Below are 18,757 nucleotides of genomic sequence, written 5' to 3' on the forward strand. Positions count from 1 at the left end.
TGGTTGTGGACATTTCTTCTGCAGGTAAGCTAAATGACAATGTATGCTTTAAGAATAGTATTGTGTAATTATAAAATATTGTGGGACTAATTTACCAAATTTGGTCAGACAGAAAGAATGGAAGATGTTTTATAATGTTTAACATTTCTTTCAAAACTATTAGCATATTTAATGGTTAGATGTTTAGTAAGCTCATTCAAATATTATTCAGCTCACCATTCTCTTTAATTTGTACTTTTTAAGACTTAACTCAGGGGTCTGTCCAGGCCAAATTTACTACCATTTAGCGGTACCTTCACAAATTCAACTTTAGGAAAATGTAAAATTTTCTTTTTGTATCCCGTCAGAAACGATAAATCCATATTTTTACCACATTTGTGTGTTAATTTTTTATTATAATTTTTAATTTTCATAAATTATGTCTACATTTTCGCAAAATAGGTACCTCACAGAAAACCTAGACTGACCTGTGTGACTATTGTTTAGAGCATATTATCTTATTTTACACTTTTTAATTCTTATCCATTTATATTTGTTTTTGAAAAGAAATTATTATTTTAGATTCTGCATCACGAAAACTCTTCAATCAGAGTATCAGAGACCCTGCCCCTTGTGCAAAAAACCTTTTACTCGAAGGTATGTTTTATTTATGATCTTACGTTAATTTAAATATGCTGTATAACTAATTTAAATATGCTGAAAAACTAAACCAGGAATGCATATTTTAAATTTGTCTTAATGAGCCAGTATTTTTGAAATATATATATATTATATGAATGATCAACCCTATAAATGTCTGTAAAAATTATAGGAGGATTTTTTTAATGAAAATAATTGACAATTACAGAAGATTGAACACAGCACATTATTTTATGATATTAATACTTTCTGTCACCCAAGGTCCATAGCCCTTGGCTGAAGGATTATAGTTAAACCAGTGAAACAACTGCCAGTGTATTAGCTTCTTTTTCTGTAAATTTTTTGTCACTATTTTCTGTATTTTCTACTCCATCATTTGATGTTTCGAGAATAACCTCTTCTACGTTAGCTGATTTATCAACTTCTTATCACTCATCATTCAACACGTTGGCTGTTCTCAGCTTCATTATCACTTACATCTCTGTATCCTACTTCAGTTATTTTTTCTACTTTATTTCTTTCTAACACCAAAGTAGGTAATGCCGATCTTTTATGTTTCCATTTGCGAATTGTGTTTTGGTCTGCTCGGAATCGTCTTTTGCAGGAGTAAAAAATTGTTTTAAGCAATTTTATACCTAAACTATAATTTACCATGAAGTTTTTAACCTAGTAATCTTTGTTTCTGTCGGTCAGAGGTCGACCAAAGCTGAGATGGGCCGACTGCGTGGAAAGAGACATTTCAGTCTTAAAAGTCTCAAACTGGAAGACAACTGCCAGGCAGAGGCAGGCCTGGAGGAAGTTGATTGAGAAGGCCAGGGCCCACCCGGGGCTGTCGTGCCATTGAGGAAGGAAGGAATCTTTGTTTCAGGGACTGCTTTGAACACCTGTCTCTGGTCTTTCCCTCTTCTTCTTCCATGTTAATCTGGCATGTTACTCGTAATTCTGAAATCAAAATAAACACTGAGGGGTTAGCAGTTATTCTTCAGCAAGTTAAAAAGTTTTAAAACTCAAGCGTGCTAAATAAAAGTTTCATTTCATCTGCTAGTGACTAGAGCGAATATCATTGTTAGGATTGGTATTGGACGCTTTGCGCAGATCGTTCAGAGAGCATAACATCTGACGGGTTAACAGTTAATCTTCAGCAAGTTAAAAAGTTTTAAAACTCAAGCATGCTAGATAAAAGTTTCATTTCATCTGCTAGTGACTCACTAGGGCAAATATCATTGTTAGGATTGGTATTGGATGCTTTGTGCAGATCGTTCAGAGAGCATTACACAAGTGCGATGGAGGTACTTTTATCTCACTTGTGTTTAGAATACTTATCGGATGAATCAATTGAATAGTAAGTTGCTTCTCCTTTTTGAATTTGATTGGTGCTTGCTTTATTATCAAGCATACCTAAACGTGTTTGATGTGCAGCCTTTGTAAGCTTCTGAGCACAATGAAAAAAAAATTTTTTTGAAGAATAGATAATCTCTTTCCATGGTAATTGCTTTGAAATCATGTATGATTTTTTAAAAAAAAAATCTTATATTTTTTAAATATGATATTGTGATATGCAAATTTCAAATTTGATTAATCACTTTTTGGCTCATTTTATATTTTCTGATTTTGTTGTAAATCCAATCATTTTAATTTTTTTGCCGTTACAACTACTGGTTTCCATATTGTTTTTAAAATCATGATACGTTTAATATGATATAACATTGTGTAATATGCTTGTAATTGTGAGTTATAAATTTCGTATTTGATTGTTCACTTTTTGATGTGCTTTACCCGGGGCTGATTTCATCGTAAATCTAAATTATTTTTATTTTTTTAAATGCCAGTTATTGGCTCTTTTTGATATAATTTTGTAAATTCTTTAATTTTTACTAAGAGATTATTTTGATACACGAGTTTCAAATATCACTTTCATAATGTCATACATATTAAATTTTTGAAAATGTTCATGAGTAAAAATATACAGCTTTATAACTAAAATGAAATCATTTTGTTTTAGAAGAATTCAAAAATCCATTCAAAGACAGAAGGTAATAAATGCTGCTAAAAAGTTTGCGGGAAAGCATTTGGAAGGAACTGTAAGAATTATTTCAATTTTGCTTATCGAGTTACATCTCACATTATTTTTTGACATTTTAAAATTTTTCTTGTTGTTCTCCACATGCCCTCTCTGTTGGGAAGGAAAAATGATAGCTGTGTGTTTTCTTATATGTACGCCTGTTGAATATTTCTTATTAGTTAAATGTAGAAGAGTAGTCTTTAAAATATTAATTAATTATTTTTTTTTACACAATGTACTTAAATAAATGATACAAAGCTGCTAAAAAATAAAGTGTACAATAATAAAGTGTACATATTTATCTAGACATAAGTGTATATATTTATTTAAGAAAATGTGAAATTATAAATTCAAATTCGAAATGGATTGTCCAGGGTTAGTAGTTATCCTGATATTCCTAGTTTAAACTATTCTGTCTTTATTTGTCCAGATATTCCTGAATTTTTTTTTTATTGTTCAAAGTTTACCATTTCGACAAACGCACAATTTTAAAAAAATCGAAAACATACCCAAATTAGTTATTCTTTTTCGTGAATTTTAAGATTCAGTTGATTTCATTATATCTTTCCTTATCCTGGGTTTTAATATTTATATTCACTTCTTTTAGCTATCGTTTACATTTGGCAATTTTTAAATGTTTTTATTTAATTTGAATAATAAGTTTTATTTGTATTTTATCATTTTCTTTTTATGCTTATAAATAGGTGTGAAATGTATTGTGCTTTTTAATTTTGTTTTATATGAAATCTGAGGATTTTAATAAATCTTTAATTTATTATAATTTTATTTTATTTAGTTTATTATACATTTATTTTATTTGGTTTATTATAATTTTGCTTAACTTTAATTAAATGAATAACTTCAATTAACTTGTATATTTGTTACAATAAACTTATGTATTTGTTAGTTTCTTTTCGTGTTGATTTGGTATTTATCATAATATTTTAAATTTTTTTAAAGTGACTTTTGAAATTTTACCATTGTAATTTATATTTTTCTTTCTATTTAGTCTTATTTTTAATTAATTTTTTTAAATATGAAAATCCCAACAAAACAGTTTAATTTCAATTCAATGCAGATTATTGTATACAGAATATTTGTATAACATTTTTATTAATTTATTTTTTTAATATTTTTTTTGGATTTATGATGATTTAGTTGTTAAAAAGTTGTTAATTTCTTTTATTTTTTCTTTTATTTTCCATTTTTTAGCAGCTTTGTTTGATATTTTAGGATAATTTACTTATTTTATAGCTAAGGATTAAAAGTATTATGTTTTTTATTATTTAATTTATGTTTTTCTGTTAATTAAATGCATTATTTTTTAGTTATTTATTTGATTTGGTTTAACTTAATATGGATTAACTTTAATTCGATATGAATTGTTTATATATTCGTTAGTCTCTTTTTAGGATGGTTAGATGTTTGGTGTTAAAAATATGCTTTTCTTAAAAAAAATAAATTATGTTCTTTTCAAATAAGTATTGCGCAATTAAGTTTTAAGATTTTATTGGTGCTTATCTTTCCTGTAATTATAATTTTAATATGTATTGGGTTTTGGTTTATTGCATTTATTTTTTTCAAAACGGTTCATATGTTGACTAAATACGATTAAACTACGATTCTGCACAAATTATTTATATATTTTCATTATTTTTTTGGAATAACTTCGTACTTATAAAATGAATTACCTTTTTTTTAAAAAATAAATATATGGCTCAGTGAATTCCCTTATTCCCTTTCAATTACATTTTTAGTTCTGACAATTTGTTATTTCTAATCAAAGCAAACATAATTTAAATCACCTGATTTGTTTTTAAATAAAAATAATTTATAAATGTTTTCTCAGAGTTGCAATTTTATTTATAATTCTAATTTACGCTTTTATTAAATATTAACATATAGAATTTAAAGTAAATCCACCTGGAAAACCTAGAAAAGTGAAGGAAAAACTTTATTTTATTTTTTTAGTACAAATCCTGTTTAGGTTAAAGATTTTTAAAAAGATAAATCAAGTAATTAAAATTGTAATTTTAATTGCTGATTTTAAGCTTTTGATTTAATAATTGTTTTCCTGATATAGATGAGTTAAAAACATTTACGCCTAAATTATTTCTCACTATTTTCTATTATTTCACATGTAGCTTTTCCTAAAGAAAATACTCAAAGAGAAAGTCAGAAGAAGTCATCAGAGTTAGGAGAAAGTGTTATTGGTCCAGAACTACACATAGTATTAGAGGTATGCAAATTTTACACATTTCCATTTCCTAATTAATAAAAAATAAATGTGTATTGTTTGGAATATTTTATAATTAATACATTTTGTAAGTTCTTTATTTTGAATTAAAAATTCTTATCTTTTTTAAATAGTCTGTAGAACTTTTTAAATTTTGTAACATGCCTTTGAAGTGATAATAACTAGCATCTTGCTTCCTTGTTTGATATTTCGGCTAATTAGCTTTAAGATATTATATTTAGGGATGTTTTTTTATTTTCTTTTTGTGTCACTTAAAATTGTAAATTTTTTTAACACTGGTTGTTTTTTTTTAAAAATTTAACCTTAAATCACCATTGTTGTATTAATTTACCAATTAATACAACAATGCAATTTAATCTTAATATGCGAACAATAACTACCATTTCATCAATATCAGCATACAATGTACTGATTATCTTTACCATTTAAATTATGTATTTGTAATTTTTATGGGTTCAGGGTTCACACACCTGCACTGATCTTAACCAAATAAAAAAAAAAGTTGGTACAAATGTGTTGTTTTGGCAATTTTTACTCTAAAATGCAAATTTGATTACTTTTTTTTTCATTTTGTGCACAAACTTTTGAAAAATTAGTGCTGCTTTTATTTTTATGAGATAGTTAAATTTTTCTTCTCCATACATATGCCCAATTTCACTACGTTTGCGATCAAGACTGTTGCTCTACGTACTTCTGCAAATCAATTATATTTCTGGGAGTAGGGGAGAGTGGCTCACCTTGGGGCACTTTTTTATTTTAATTTTTTTTATTTTGATCAATTATTATCAAAATTATACCTGGTACTTTTGTAACATTTGAAAACATTTTTAACTAGGTTTTGATTTTGTATCTGTCATAGAAAAAATTTAAAAACATGTTTAGTTACAGTTTTATTTGTCCCAAAGTGTACCTCCTAGTGGGGCACCTTGGGACAGTTAAAAAGATATGAAAAGTTTAGTAGAAACTCTCTAAAAATAGTATAACTAAATAAATTTACTTTTTTTAATTTTGTTAATAAAGTTTTGTTTTGTTAGTTTCAACCTCTTGTATGCAAATCCAATTGTTCAGAAGCAAATACCAAACCTAAAGAATGTTCAAAGCTTTGCTCTGCTTAAGTTTTAACAAAATGTCATTTGAATATATGTACGATTTGTCTTCTTCTTCGGGATAAATAAATGTTGCAGATTGATTCACTCTTCTCAAAACTGATAACTCATCTCCATCAATTCTTTAAACGCAGCCGACAAAGGCAACAACAGATCTTTTACCAGCAAATTTGATGTGAGCAAAATCTCCAATATGTAATCTTGTTTCACTACTAAACGTGAAACAAGATTAATTGTTCTTAATCTTGTCTATAAATTCATTGCACTTAATTTAATTATTAAGCTCAAATTTGTGGAATTAAAATTTCAGCAATAATGCCTTAATCTTAGTGATAAAATTTGCATACTTTTTCTATTGTTATTTGATATAATCAATACTAAATAATGAATTATTTGAAACAATTTATTATATTTACTTTTAAAATTAGTATATTTAAATAGTGTAATTAATAAGTTAGTATATAGTAAATTTTATGGTATTAATTAATTTAATTTTATTAATACATATTTTAGTTTACAATTATTATGTGTTAAACAAATAAATTAATATACTACTGTATTAGTATAATAATTAATATATTACTTTTAAAATTATTAGTTAATTAATGCAATTTTTACTTCAGAGAAATGTTTTTTTCTGGAAGAAAGCAAGATAAAATAATTAGTATATTGCTTTTGTTTGTTTTATCTTGTAAAATTGTTGTGTTTCATGGTTTTTTTAAAAAAAAAATGAAGAAAAAAAGTTTTTTATTTTAGATAGGTGTTCTTCTTACCCAATACAATTTGATACAAAACCTAGATTTTCCTTTTACAAAAATTGATACAATTTTTTGGAAGTGAGTAAGATCCCCATATTCTATTTAGATTCAAGTCACACTACAATAATTTATGTTGGGTGAAATATATTTAAAGCCTTGTCCACTTTAGTAATTTTAAAACAACCAGTATTTTTATTATAGTAATAGACAATGGCCTAGTGCAACAGTATAGCAATTTATTTTGCGTGTATAATCTACCCAAACAGTCTCGTACAATAAAAATATTGCTACGTATAAATTATGGAATGGACTAACTTCATGTAGGTCTTAGGTAAACAATAGAACACTCACTACACTTTAAATGATGTCTTAAAAATAGAAATTTGTAATTTTCATTTAAGAAATTAAAATGCTGTTTTTTTTTGTTTTATATATATTTTTTTAGTGGAAATAAATAAACCTAGCTTGCTAAATTCTCCTACGAATGCACTAAATAAATAGATTTTTCCTAGAAAAGTCTTATTGATTTACAAACTGATTGTAACATTGAAAATTCTTGAAATATTTTAAATTTGATATAATATTTTGAAAGTTATAGCTATCAAACTTTTTTCGCTATGTTGCTTTTTCAAATTTGTATGATCAAGGATATTCATATTAAGTACAGAGTGAACGAGCAAGTGATTATCCCAGACATGCTACATTTGCAATTGGCCCTCTAGCGATAAAGAGGCATCATTGAAATAATGTAGCAAAGCAGTTGGGTTTTACAAATGTTTAAGTTTTGATGTTTAAGTAAAATTTTTAAATTATTTTTTTCCTATATCTGACATCTACTATCTTAAGTAAAAAATTTGTTTTCTATTTATTATTGCTACTGTTTTGCTGTGAAAATTATTTTAGATTTTTCTAATATTATAATTGTATATTTTTTCTTCCTTGTAGGATATTATGAAATCAAAGAAAAGAAAATCGGAGGAAATTATGTTGAATGGTAAGTGAATTTGTCTTTTGGGAGGCACAGAATTTTTTCCACAGACTTTGGGTTGTAGAAGACCTTTAACCTTCTGTTAGATGCGCACTTGTTTCCGACATGGTTAGTCGCGTTGCACCTATGAGGTGTTTCTGATTTTTTGAAAGCTGAGTGAAATTTATTCTGGTTTAAATAGTTTATTGTTACTTATTTAAGATTCTTTAGCGAGATAAAGTATCAAAAAACTTATTTAATTGGTAAAATTTATTAAAACACAGTATCAGAAATAATTGCTCAGCATAAAGAAAAACAAAGGAAAGTAAAATTATAAAAAAACACTAAGAGTTTTGTATATAGGAACAACTTATTTCAATATCACATGTTGGTATGAAAATATTATTTTAGAGGCTGTCTGACGCAGAACTATCTTCATCTGAACAAGACTTTTTGCAAGACTGTCATTCCTTACAAATTGTTGTTACATTACCCAAACATATGTATTTTCCGCAAGTAGCACAAGTATACTTTGTATTTTTTCATTGGTTATTTTTTTGACATGGCTCGCTCTATTTTGTTTTCTTGGCTTGATTTTCACACAGTGAATTTTCTGCGGCTTGAGAAGTTTGTTCTGTGATATCTGCCAATCGAAAGCAAAGTACTGAAAGTACATTTTTCTTGTTCCTGTGTTGGATCATTTCATCCATCACAAGATGTTTATCCAATTGGCACAAGAAGGTTCTGCGGTTTTTCACTTCGTAACCATTTCCCGTATTTATAATTTGAGCATTTATACCTGCTGCATTGAGTAGGGCAGAAAATAAGATAAAATATATATATTTAATTCATAAAATTATTTTATCCATAATACTTACGTCAATGGTCACGCTGCACCTGTGGGGTGCAGCATGACCATTGACGTAATAAGTTTAGGCCTGAACAATGCATCCAGTTTATTTCAATCAAAGAACTTTTCACAAATTATAAAATTTTGTTTTGATATTTTTTATTTTAGATATTTTGGATTTGGTTTGCTATTTTATATTTTATTCTTTTCAACAGCAAAAGGAGATATGAACATTTTCATTATTAATTTTTATAAAGTTATTAATTATTATTATTCAAAATTATGCAGAAATATTTAGTTACTTTTATATAAATGTTATTGTTGTAATACTTTATTTATAAATAGATAATATTGGACAATATACTATATTTAATTAATTTTAATTGTAATCGAGTGCATGGGGAAGTTCTGTCTGACCAATAGACTAGCATATTGGTCAGAGCTTTCTTCAGAGGAGGGGGGATATTATGTAATGTTAAAAAAATTATATATTAAATATAATCCATAAATAAGGCTTATATCTAACACGCAATCATTTAAAACCTTTCCCACAAAGAAGGTAATAATATTGATCTAATTATCACAGAAAATGTGATGTGTATTAAGTAGCTTGGGCAATTGATCAGTCATACGTTAATAAGACCTATTAATATTTAAATATATTGTCCAGAAAGATATAAAAACCCTCATTCCAAGGTCAATTGACTCTTCTCTATCTATTCATTAGCATGTAATTTTCTCATTTGTGCGCCTCCCGCAATTTCTTTAATAAAATTATACGATTCCTGAATTTTCCTGTATCTTTTTCAATAAATACCGGCCACACTATTAATTTACAATGTTATTGCTTTCAAAGAGTAACACGCACGCACACTCACACATATATATTATAAATTTTTATTTGTTTATACAATTTATTTATTTTCAAAATTCGTTCCAGAGGAACCAGGTGAATCTGAAAATGGGATTCCTTTAAAGAAGTATGATTTTCTGAGTTTTTAATAATTTGTTATATTTTGTTTAATATTTTGATAATTCAGCAGATGATTTTATGTATTCAATCTCATACATCTTAATAAGCCATACATATCAATAAAATTTAAAGCTTTCAGCAGCTTCAGGAACAGGCAAGAAATTATGAAGTAGTAAATCCAAAATTGACTGAAAAAATGGAAATATTTTGTGAAAACGATGAATTAAGCAAGGAAAATGAAAAAGACTTTGAAACCTCGTCTAATAAATGTAAACCCAATTTCAGGAAAAAACCTCATAAATCTGGTTTGTGTGTATCAAATTCTTCCGCTGAAGAAGATTTGATTTCAGAGATTAAAGAAGCAGAAAATCATACATTAGTTATCGAATTGAACAAGGATAATTATGTTGATGAAAATTTATCTCAGGAATGTCAAGAATTAGCAGAAATTGAAATTCCAAGTAGAGTAACTATGCAACCGCAAGAACCATATATAGATGCCCATCCAAAGAACTCTAAAATTGATGATATTTCTGATACTGTAGTATCTGTTCACTCATTTGCAAGTCCGCAAATGAATAAGGGCAATGTAGCATCAAAATCTCCTGGGTGGTCCAGAGTTAAAAAAGTAGGAAAAGATTTTAAAGTTAAAAAGTTTTCTAGACTGTCTGTGCAAAGAAACAGCTCTGCATGCCCAGTTAATGAAATCAGTAATGGTGATGAAAAATCACGTGAAACTTTGGATAAGCAGCCTGAGTGCAATGAAATATCTGAAACTGTCCCAACAGCAGAAGATATGAGTCAAAGATCATCCCCATCAAGAGTAATGTCAGATTTAAATAAAAACAGAGTTCTTGATAATGAAATCTTTGTTGATTATGAAATCCAAAGTCTTAGAGATATGAGAAAAAGTATGGATGAGGACGAACCTATGTTAGAGGTGCCTGATACAAATGAGAAGAATGCCTTTAAAGATGATGTCAATCAAATGAGCCGCGAGAAGCTTATTTTGAACGTGGAAGGAAATAAAAACACTTCAGAAGCTCAACCAAATAAGTTTGTTGATAGTTGTAAATCAGTTGATTGTATATTGCAAGCTGCGGATGATGACATTCCTTCCAATGAACGGGTGAGAGATGAGATGAATCAAGGAATAAATTTGCAAAAGAAAACTGATTTGATTGAAGAACCAATGGATACTGGTTTTCAGGTTCCAGATAAGGATATTTTAGAAGCAAATTTATATCATCCGCGTTCTTTGCCTATCTGTTTAGAAACAGCTAGAGAGAGAAGTTCCATTTCTGGGAATAACCTAGCCAACACAGAATTAAATTGTGAAAGGAGTGATAATATTTGTAAAACTCCAATTAGAGGATTCATAAAGGAAAGCAGAGTATCAAAAATAGGAAAATTTTCTAAAGGCAATTCTTCACCGGAATCAGATGTTTTTTATGTTGAGCATTCTCAACAAACATCGCAAAGAATAGATTTTTATGATGCAAAGAACCGTAATGAATCACTTGTGCCAGCATTACCAGTTCAAGTTCCTTGCTGTCGCACTGAAACATTTACTTCAAATGCAATATTTCCTCATCCTAAATCTATCTCATGGTTTTGCAGCAAAGAAAATGCCACTTCTGAAAAAACTAAAGTTGTGAAGAGAACTTGTTTGACATTAGAAGAAATTCAAGACTATTTTACAAAGAGTACTATTTCTGGAAAGTCCGAGACAGTTTGTTCTCTCCCATTTTTATCAGACAGTTATAAACTTCACATTTGTGTTGCTGATGACACTCTTAATGTATCTGTATTGAAAGTTGTTGATTCTAATACATCTGAAATGCATTGTACTAATTTGATTAATATCCCTGAAATGAGTGACTTGCACCGAAAAACTAATCCTGCTTTAATGTCAAAAGAATCTTTTGAAACTTTGACTGATAAGTTTCAGAATTATTCACCAGCTGTTTTACCATCCTCGAATGTGGAATCTGATTGCTCAGAGGCTGATGATAATTCTGAGGCTGCTAAACGTAAGTCCAATCCATTTCCATTTCTAAGTAAGTTTTTTTCTGACTCTGAATCTACTCCTCAACTGAATGAAGCTACTGATTCATGTAATCTAAATTGTGTTCCTGATACATATAATGTGAAAGATATTCGTAGTATGTCTGTTGTGAAAGATCTGGAAGAACCTAAAGTGAAACATGTGTCGATTGTAAAAGATGTTTCAGATTTTTCTAATGTAACTACTAAGGACAACACAGAGATTATTCTTCCACCATCAAGAAAAACATCTTATAAGTTCCCTGTCCAGATTGAAGAGACTCCCGTTAATATGGAAACAAATAGTAAAAAATCTTTTGACTCAGATTCAAACTATTTGAAAGATTCTGTTAATATCCTAATCAATTCTAAAGCAAGCTCAGAAAAAAATCAAAATTCTATTAGTGTATCTGAAAAAAAAGTGGAAATTATCGATACTTCTCAAGATTCAATGGATCAAGATGAAGATTGTTCCATTTTGAAAAATACTCTTCCTATTGGTGCAACAACAGTGTATCAACATAAAGTACTTAACTCTGACTCTTCCGAAGAATTATACAAGAAAGCATTACGTGATGATGATGTTGATTTCTTGAGTGAATTGTCAGATTTAAATCCCGGTCAAACTGCATCTCATTATGCTAGCTTGATGAAAGAGTATGATGCTCTTTCTTCTGATCCTGTTATGGCTTTTGCTGATGATCTAGTCGCACCACTTAGGAATATTGCTGATAAACTAAATCCTGTGTCTCATGAAAGCAATAAAAAACAGAATAAATTAACTGCTGATCCAAATGAACTGAACCAGATTGACGGAACTACATCTCCGCTGGACCGTGTCCTGAATTTGCTTCCTAACAAGAAAAGTTTATTTTCGAACACAAATACAAAGAAAAAAGTATCAAGATTGTCTCTAAAGAAAAAGAAGAGTTCTAAATTTAAACGAATACAAAATGATCCAGATTCTTCTGATTCTGACGAGCCTGAATCATCTGAAGTTGATGAAGTAGCTATTTTAAAGTCTTCAAAACCAACCAGTCCTAAATGCAAAAGTATGTGAAGGCTTATGTTGTTTCATTTAATTATCCACTTCTTTAAGTTGGTTAACTCTAATGACAGCTATAATTTTTGATAATCACTTTAGTATTGTATTAAAAAAATTCTTTTTTTTTTTAATGACTTAAAATGTTTAGAAGAATTAAATTTTCTTAAGTTGTCTTGTTAGCTTAAAAGGTTTTATTGCCTGAACTTAAACTAAAATTAACATAAATTGTCTGTTAATGTAGCTTTAAACAGCTGTGAGACAAGTAAAATATTGTCATTGTAGAGAAAAAATGATTTTGATCTACTGGAAAAATGTATAAAGTTGGATTTTTTTTAAAAATTATAACTTAAAATCCAGATATTACTATAGAACATAGTTGGTATGAATAATTTTCAAGGACCTGCAGAAAATGACATGGGAAAACAGAATAATGTACAAAATGGAAAACTTAAACATTTTACTGTATTTTGGTTAATTTAAATTAAAGGCTTAAAATGTTTTTACACATTGTATTTTTTTAAAAAAGAAAACTGAATCTGGTTTAAACCGTCAAACTGATTTTTTTGTGGGAAAAAAGCCTTTTTTTTCCTAATCCTGGATTTTACTCATGTAGAAAATGTTGACTTTGTCATCAATGAGTTAATCAAATAAATAGTTCCTTCTAGTTATTCACACTAAGATTAAGTATGTGACTCTTTTCCTCTTTAATTAATATTAATGCAAGTTAATATATAAATTAACTACAAACTTTCTGTTTCAAATTGCTCAACTTTAAAAATAATTTTTTTGTGTCCAAAAATAATAAATATGATGTAAATAATTTTTTAAAAAAAAATCTTTTGATGTCATTAAAGAGTAAAATTATTAATTCATTACAGATGTTTCAGCTGCATCTTGTAATGAGCAAAGCACTCTTGATGGCTCTCTTTCAGAGGATGATGTAAGTATTTAGTATCATTTTCAATTTCATTGATTTGTTTGTAGAATAGGTAATACTCATTGAATAAAGTTAATTTCTGTGTATGCATTTTATGTTAAACATTTGAGTGTTTTATAATTGTTTTGTAGATTTTTAAATATTGTGTTTTTTTTATCATTATTGCATTATTTGTTTTAAATCAACAATTTTATTAAACAAATAACGAAACAATTTAGCATGCTAAAATAAACAAACAAAATTGATTTTGTTTCTTATAAAGAATATGTGATAATAAAGTTTAAATATTTTTAAAAAGTATGTAATAATAAAGTTTAATTTATTTTAATTTTTACTGTGACACTTTTTATATATCTATTTGGAAAAATTATTTTTTCTGGATGACCATATTATACCCATCTAGGGGAGCAGAATGTGTCTGATTGCGGAAACAAGGTTTGGGGAAAATTCCGAAAAGCTTAGTAAAATTTTTAGTCCAATAAAAAAAAAAACTTGTTGTGAAAATTTAGCTTTCCTAAATTCCCCCCTGTAAAAACGCATATGTCAATTTGTTTATTTATAAGTTTAAATTCCTAATTTTATGAATGGTAATTTAATGAGTGAGAATTTAATTCATAAATTATTACTAATATTAATATTTCAAAGTATTTTGAGTTTGCTTCCTTTTTCCTAGTTTACTTAACATGCTAGTTTATTCCTGAGTCATGTAAAATGATATAAACAGAGGTGACAAAATCCGGACTTCCGGACATTTCTCGAACTGCGCTTTGGAAGTTTCCGGAAATCTTAGGTCCAGAAGTTTTAAGAAATCATCGATCACATTTATGTATAAAAATTTTTAAATATTTTATTTAAAAATATTAGAACTAGACCATGGCACAGAATAGATCAAGATGGCAAAAACTATTGGGACGGCCTTGGCCTGTCATGAGCTGTAGTGCCCAAGAAGAAGAACTAGAATTTATACTTGGCATCTATCATTTGTAAATATTTTTTCTGGTAGAATAATAAATGTGATGAGAGATAAAAATAAATTTACATGTAATTATTCATTTAAATTATACTGTATATAATTTATTTAAAGTTCAATGTTTTGAAAATATCAATGATTTAAATTTATAAAGACATTATGCATCTTTAATGATTTTACTCAAGAAATTTTCCGGATTTTTGAGTTAGACTCACAATCACACCTGTATAAACTTTTTTTCTTTATTAAAAAAAATATCGAAATAATTATTTTTTTTACAGCGTATAAATTATACTTTCTAAAAATATTTTGAAAAAGTTAATTGTAGCTAAAAAAAGTGCTATAATTTTGGAGTAAATGTTATCAGAATGGTAACATGTGGGGTAATATAAAGGCTCTGACAATTTTGTGAATCCCTGTTCCTATTGTGAAAACAAGCTAATATTGCCATAAATTGATTTATTAAAATTTTGGATGTTTTCTATAGTTTATTTAGCCCTATTTATGTTTTTGTAGAATCCTAGTCAAATTGTGAAAGAAATTGAAGACATTGATCAAGCCATACGATTAGTCGAAGAAAAACTTAAGATGTGTGGTAAGTACAACTTTCTGAATTAAGCTTTCATAATTTTAAAGTAACTAATATTCAATGGTTTTAAAGGTTTTTGTTCATTTGGTTTTTAAGTAACTAATGTTCACTCTTTACTTAGTAATTTTAAATACCAAGAAATTTTGAATCTATTATGTAAAAATGTGTTAGGATAAATCAACCAATCTAAGTTTTTTTTTTCCTAGTCTAGATCTATTATTATAGTTGTAGACACATTCACTGTTAATTTTTCCAATATTTAATAATAATCGTCAATTCTGTATTATCTTGATTGTCTTCAAATCAAATTGAATTTATTTTGGTGCAAACGTTGGACGGGAGATATAACTGTGTCATTTATTTTAAATTTAATGATTCAACATTTGTCATGTAATCTAATACAGCATGAAGTCCCATTTACTGGTACTGAGAAAGGTCTATTTTCCAGACACTTTTTTACAATCAAAATAAACAAATATCTTTTTTTTTCAAGAATAATAATAGTTCTTTTCTTTTGCGATTTTTTAAAAATAATTTTTCTCCTTATTGGTGCTTTTTTTAAAACCTAAATAAATATTTATTTTCCTTCAATAAGAACACTAAAAAGAGTAGTTGGAAGGATGAGAGCAATTAACGAAAAATGGACAGGGATGAGAAGTATAAACTGTGAATATTGATGAAGCTGATTATTAAGAAAACCCCGGCATGCAAGTTTTGTTTTCCTTTAAATTATGAATATTTTTATTAACAAAATCTCAATTTTGTACCTTATTATGTTTTCCTTTTTTTTTTTAGTTAAAAAAATTTAATTTGAAATATGAAGCTTTCTTTTAATGATATTTTTATCTGATTATCTGTCCAGTTAATTTTCTAATCAAATGAAAAAAAAACAACAACTTTAGGTTTGTTAATTTAAATACCTATTATTCGGAAAGATCTATTTTCTGGATTTGCCAAAGTCCCGATGATTCTAGATAAGGGACTGCTAAATTTTTAAAAAAGTAAAAAAAATAAAATATTAATATGACAAATGAAATTTCAACGTTTATAATTCTCTGATGATATATTATTTATTAAAAAAAACTTGCTTTCAGTTATGATTTTTATAACTCAACAATGAAAAGGAATTGCTTGAAACGACTCAATTAATGTAAGCTACAAAATCAGTCTCACTGTTTCACAATTTAAGTTGAAAAGTTAGGAATATTAAAAATTTGCATTCCTATGGTAGGAAAGGAGAGTGATTTGTTGCATAAGAAACTATCAAAACAGGATTATTTTTCTTTGAACTTGGATATGTTTTTCCTCATATTTATATCTCTTTTTCTTTCATTGCACATTCCCCCCCCCCAACAAAATGCTGAAGAAGGATGATCTTCCTGCTCTGTGTATAAAATTTAAAGTCTGTAGGTGTACTTTAAATGTCAAGCAAACCAAAGTTCTGACTTGGATTCTGTTTTTTTTATTATTAAATTATTATTTTTTTTTCCAATTTGATAAGTTGGTTGAGTGGTTAATAATTTGGCTTTAGCTTTTATTTTGATTTGTAGCTTTTTGGCCTGATTTTCCTAATTTTTGTGTGTTTTCAGAACATCATATTTTGTAAGAATACAAATGCTGTTTTTTAAAAAAATACATTTGACGGATCAACAAATTTTGTTTTTGATCCAGCATCGTTTTATTTTAATGAATGATGACTCTCATAACTATCTTAAAAATAATTTTCTTTTTCTTCGCGTAATTGAATATTTAGCTAGATTAGCCCATAACTGAATATTTTATGCATGTTTAGCAGCAAAATATAAACTTGTTCTAATATTTTTTTCAATCTTTTCCCCAAATTTCTTTGTTTCCTTTTTTTTCTTTTCTGAAATAGAAGAAAAAAAATTAAAAATTTTTTAATTTCTGCACTTTAACAGAGGGAAAAAATTCTAAAATTTATTCTAACTATTACTGTGCTGCTTTTGGTTACTTTTAAAATTACCGTTTGGTGTGTCTCATTTTATCGTTTTAATTCAGGTCATGGTAATTTATTGTCTGAAGAAAATAAAATCTTATTGAAAGATATACATCAAAAAGAATATAGCAACCATGAAGACAGTGATGATAGTGATGATATTTTTTCTCAATCAATTCCTCCAACACCACCGGAAACAATTGGCAACAGTAAAGTATCTACGTTAAAGAAGCCAAGAGTGAATTATTAATTTTCATTAAATCAGTCGGTCTTTGATATTATATGTTATGAATGAAGGAAACATATTATTGCTGTTAATTTTCATTTTGAATATATTGTTTTGAAGTCACATCCTTGAACCAATAAGATTGTGTCCTTAAACATTCGATCAAAAATTATTTAGATTAAGTCTTAAAACGTGACATCATTAGATCAAAAATTATTTAAAGTGGCCAGTTTATTTATTTATTTCTTTTTTGCACACTGTGCATCATATAATTATGTTGCTCTGATTTATAAAGCCATATTTATATTTTGTTTTTGTATACAAGGTCTTATTCGTTTTACTTTACTTATGTATCATTTCATGAATATGTATGTTCTGTAAAACAGTTTAATTTTCTATAAAAGAAAAAAAACTTTTAAAGTATTTTTATAAATATATTATGATTCATGGAATTATGTATAGAATTTTAGTGTATTCTACTAGAAATGTTTAATACTTACTGGATTGGAACCAAAATTTTCATAATTAACCTAACCCCTTATACTGAATCGTTTACTACTCTCATTTTGCACCTCTTTTCAAATCAAGTAAAAGGCTCTTGACTTAAAAGCTATGATAGTATTCTATTGTTTATGTTAACAGATGTGTATGTTTAATGTATAAATTTATGTCATGTATCATAAATGTTATATATGTGATGTATCAAAAATTTTATCAGGGTGCGTAGCGTTTGTAAAAAGTGCTTAAAGGTGCTTTTTTGGGGATTTCGTTTTTAAAAGCTTTTAAAGGTGCTTTTTTCAGTAGGCATTTTTAAAAAGTGCTTTCTTTTCCGAATCATTTTTTTTCTTCCCTTCAGTGATATGTGGTGGATCCCATGCATTTCACGAAAATGGGGAGTTGCCTACGTAATCATTCACGCGGACTTCATGTCGTACCCACGTTATGACTTGCGCATGCGCGCACACTTAGACGACACTTGCGAAACCCGAGTGCTCCAATTCCGATAGAGAATATCAGATCCTTATGAAATGTTTTTCTTTTTAATTTATTTTAATTTTATTCTTGTTTATTTTATTTTATTTTACTTCTAACACTTTTTTTGACGTAGGGTGACATAAGATATCAATGTTATTATGTAATTCTGGGAAGTTTGGAGTGAAAATGTGTTTTAGTTATTTTGTTATTTATTATTAAAAAAGGTGACATGGTTGCTAGATTTTGAATAACTCGCTTTTTTGGCAGTCTTGATTTGGCCTCTTTCCATTTGTTTATTACTGTTTGTTCGTGTTGCAAGCTGTGCACCATCTTACGTTAGTGTTAACACCTTTAGTATTGTAAACACAAGTATTGTTAGCATTGTAAACATAAGTAATCA

The 18,757-nt window shown here is 27.7% G+C and overlaps 2 protein-coding genes across 2 annotated transcripts in view; both read left to right on the forward strand.

Moving 5' to 3' along the window:
• Positions 1-18,757, forward strand: part of LOC107455506 (SEC14-like protein 2) — a gene marked incomplete in the record, with an annotated part of 58,739 nt that overhangs the window by 8,735 nt on the left and 31,247 nt on the right.
• LOC107447893 (uncharacterized) lies at positions 9,762-18,098 on the forward strand. Its single transcript, XM_043049905.2, has 4 exons — positions 9,762-12,710; positions 13,582-13,643; positions 15,127-15,205; positions 17,219-18,098. Exons 1-4 carry the CDS (start codon positions 9,809-9,811, stop codon positions 17,404-17,406), a joined length of 3,231 nt encoding a protein of 1,076 aa, XP_042905839.1. The 5' UTR covers positions 9,762-9,808; the 3' UTR covers positions 17,407-18,098.

The sequence above is a fragment of the Parasteatoda tepidariorum genome, chromosome 7, assembly GCF_043381705.1.
Source record: "Parasteatoda tepidariorum isolate YZ-2023 chromosome 7, CAS_Ptep_4.0, whole genome shotgun sequence".
NCBI lineage: Eukaryota > Metazoa > Arthropoda > Arachnida > Araneae > Theridiidae > Parasteatoda > Parasteatoda tepidariorum.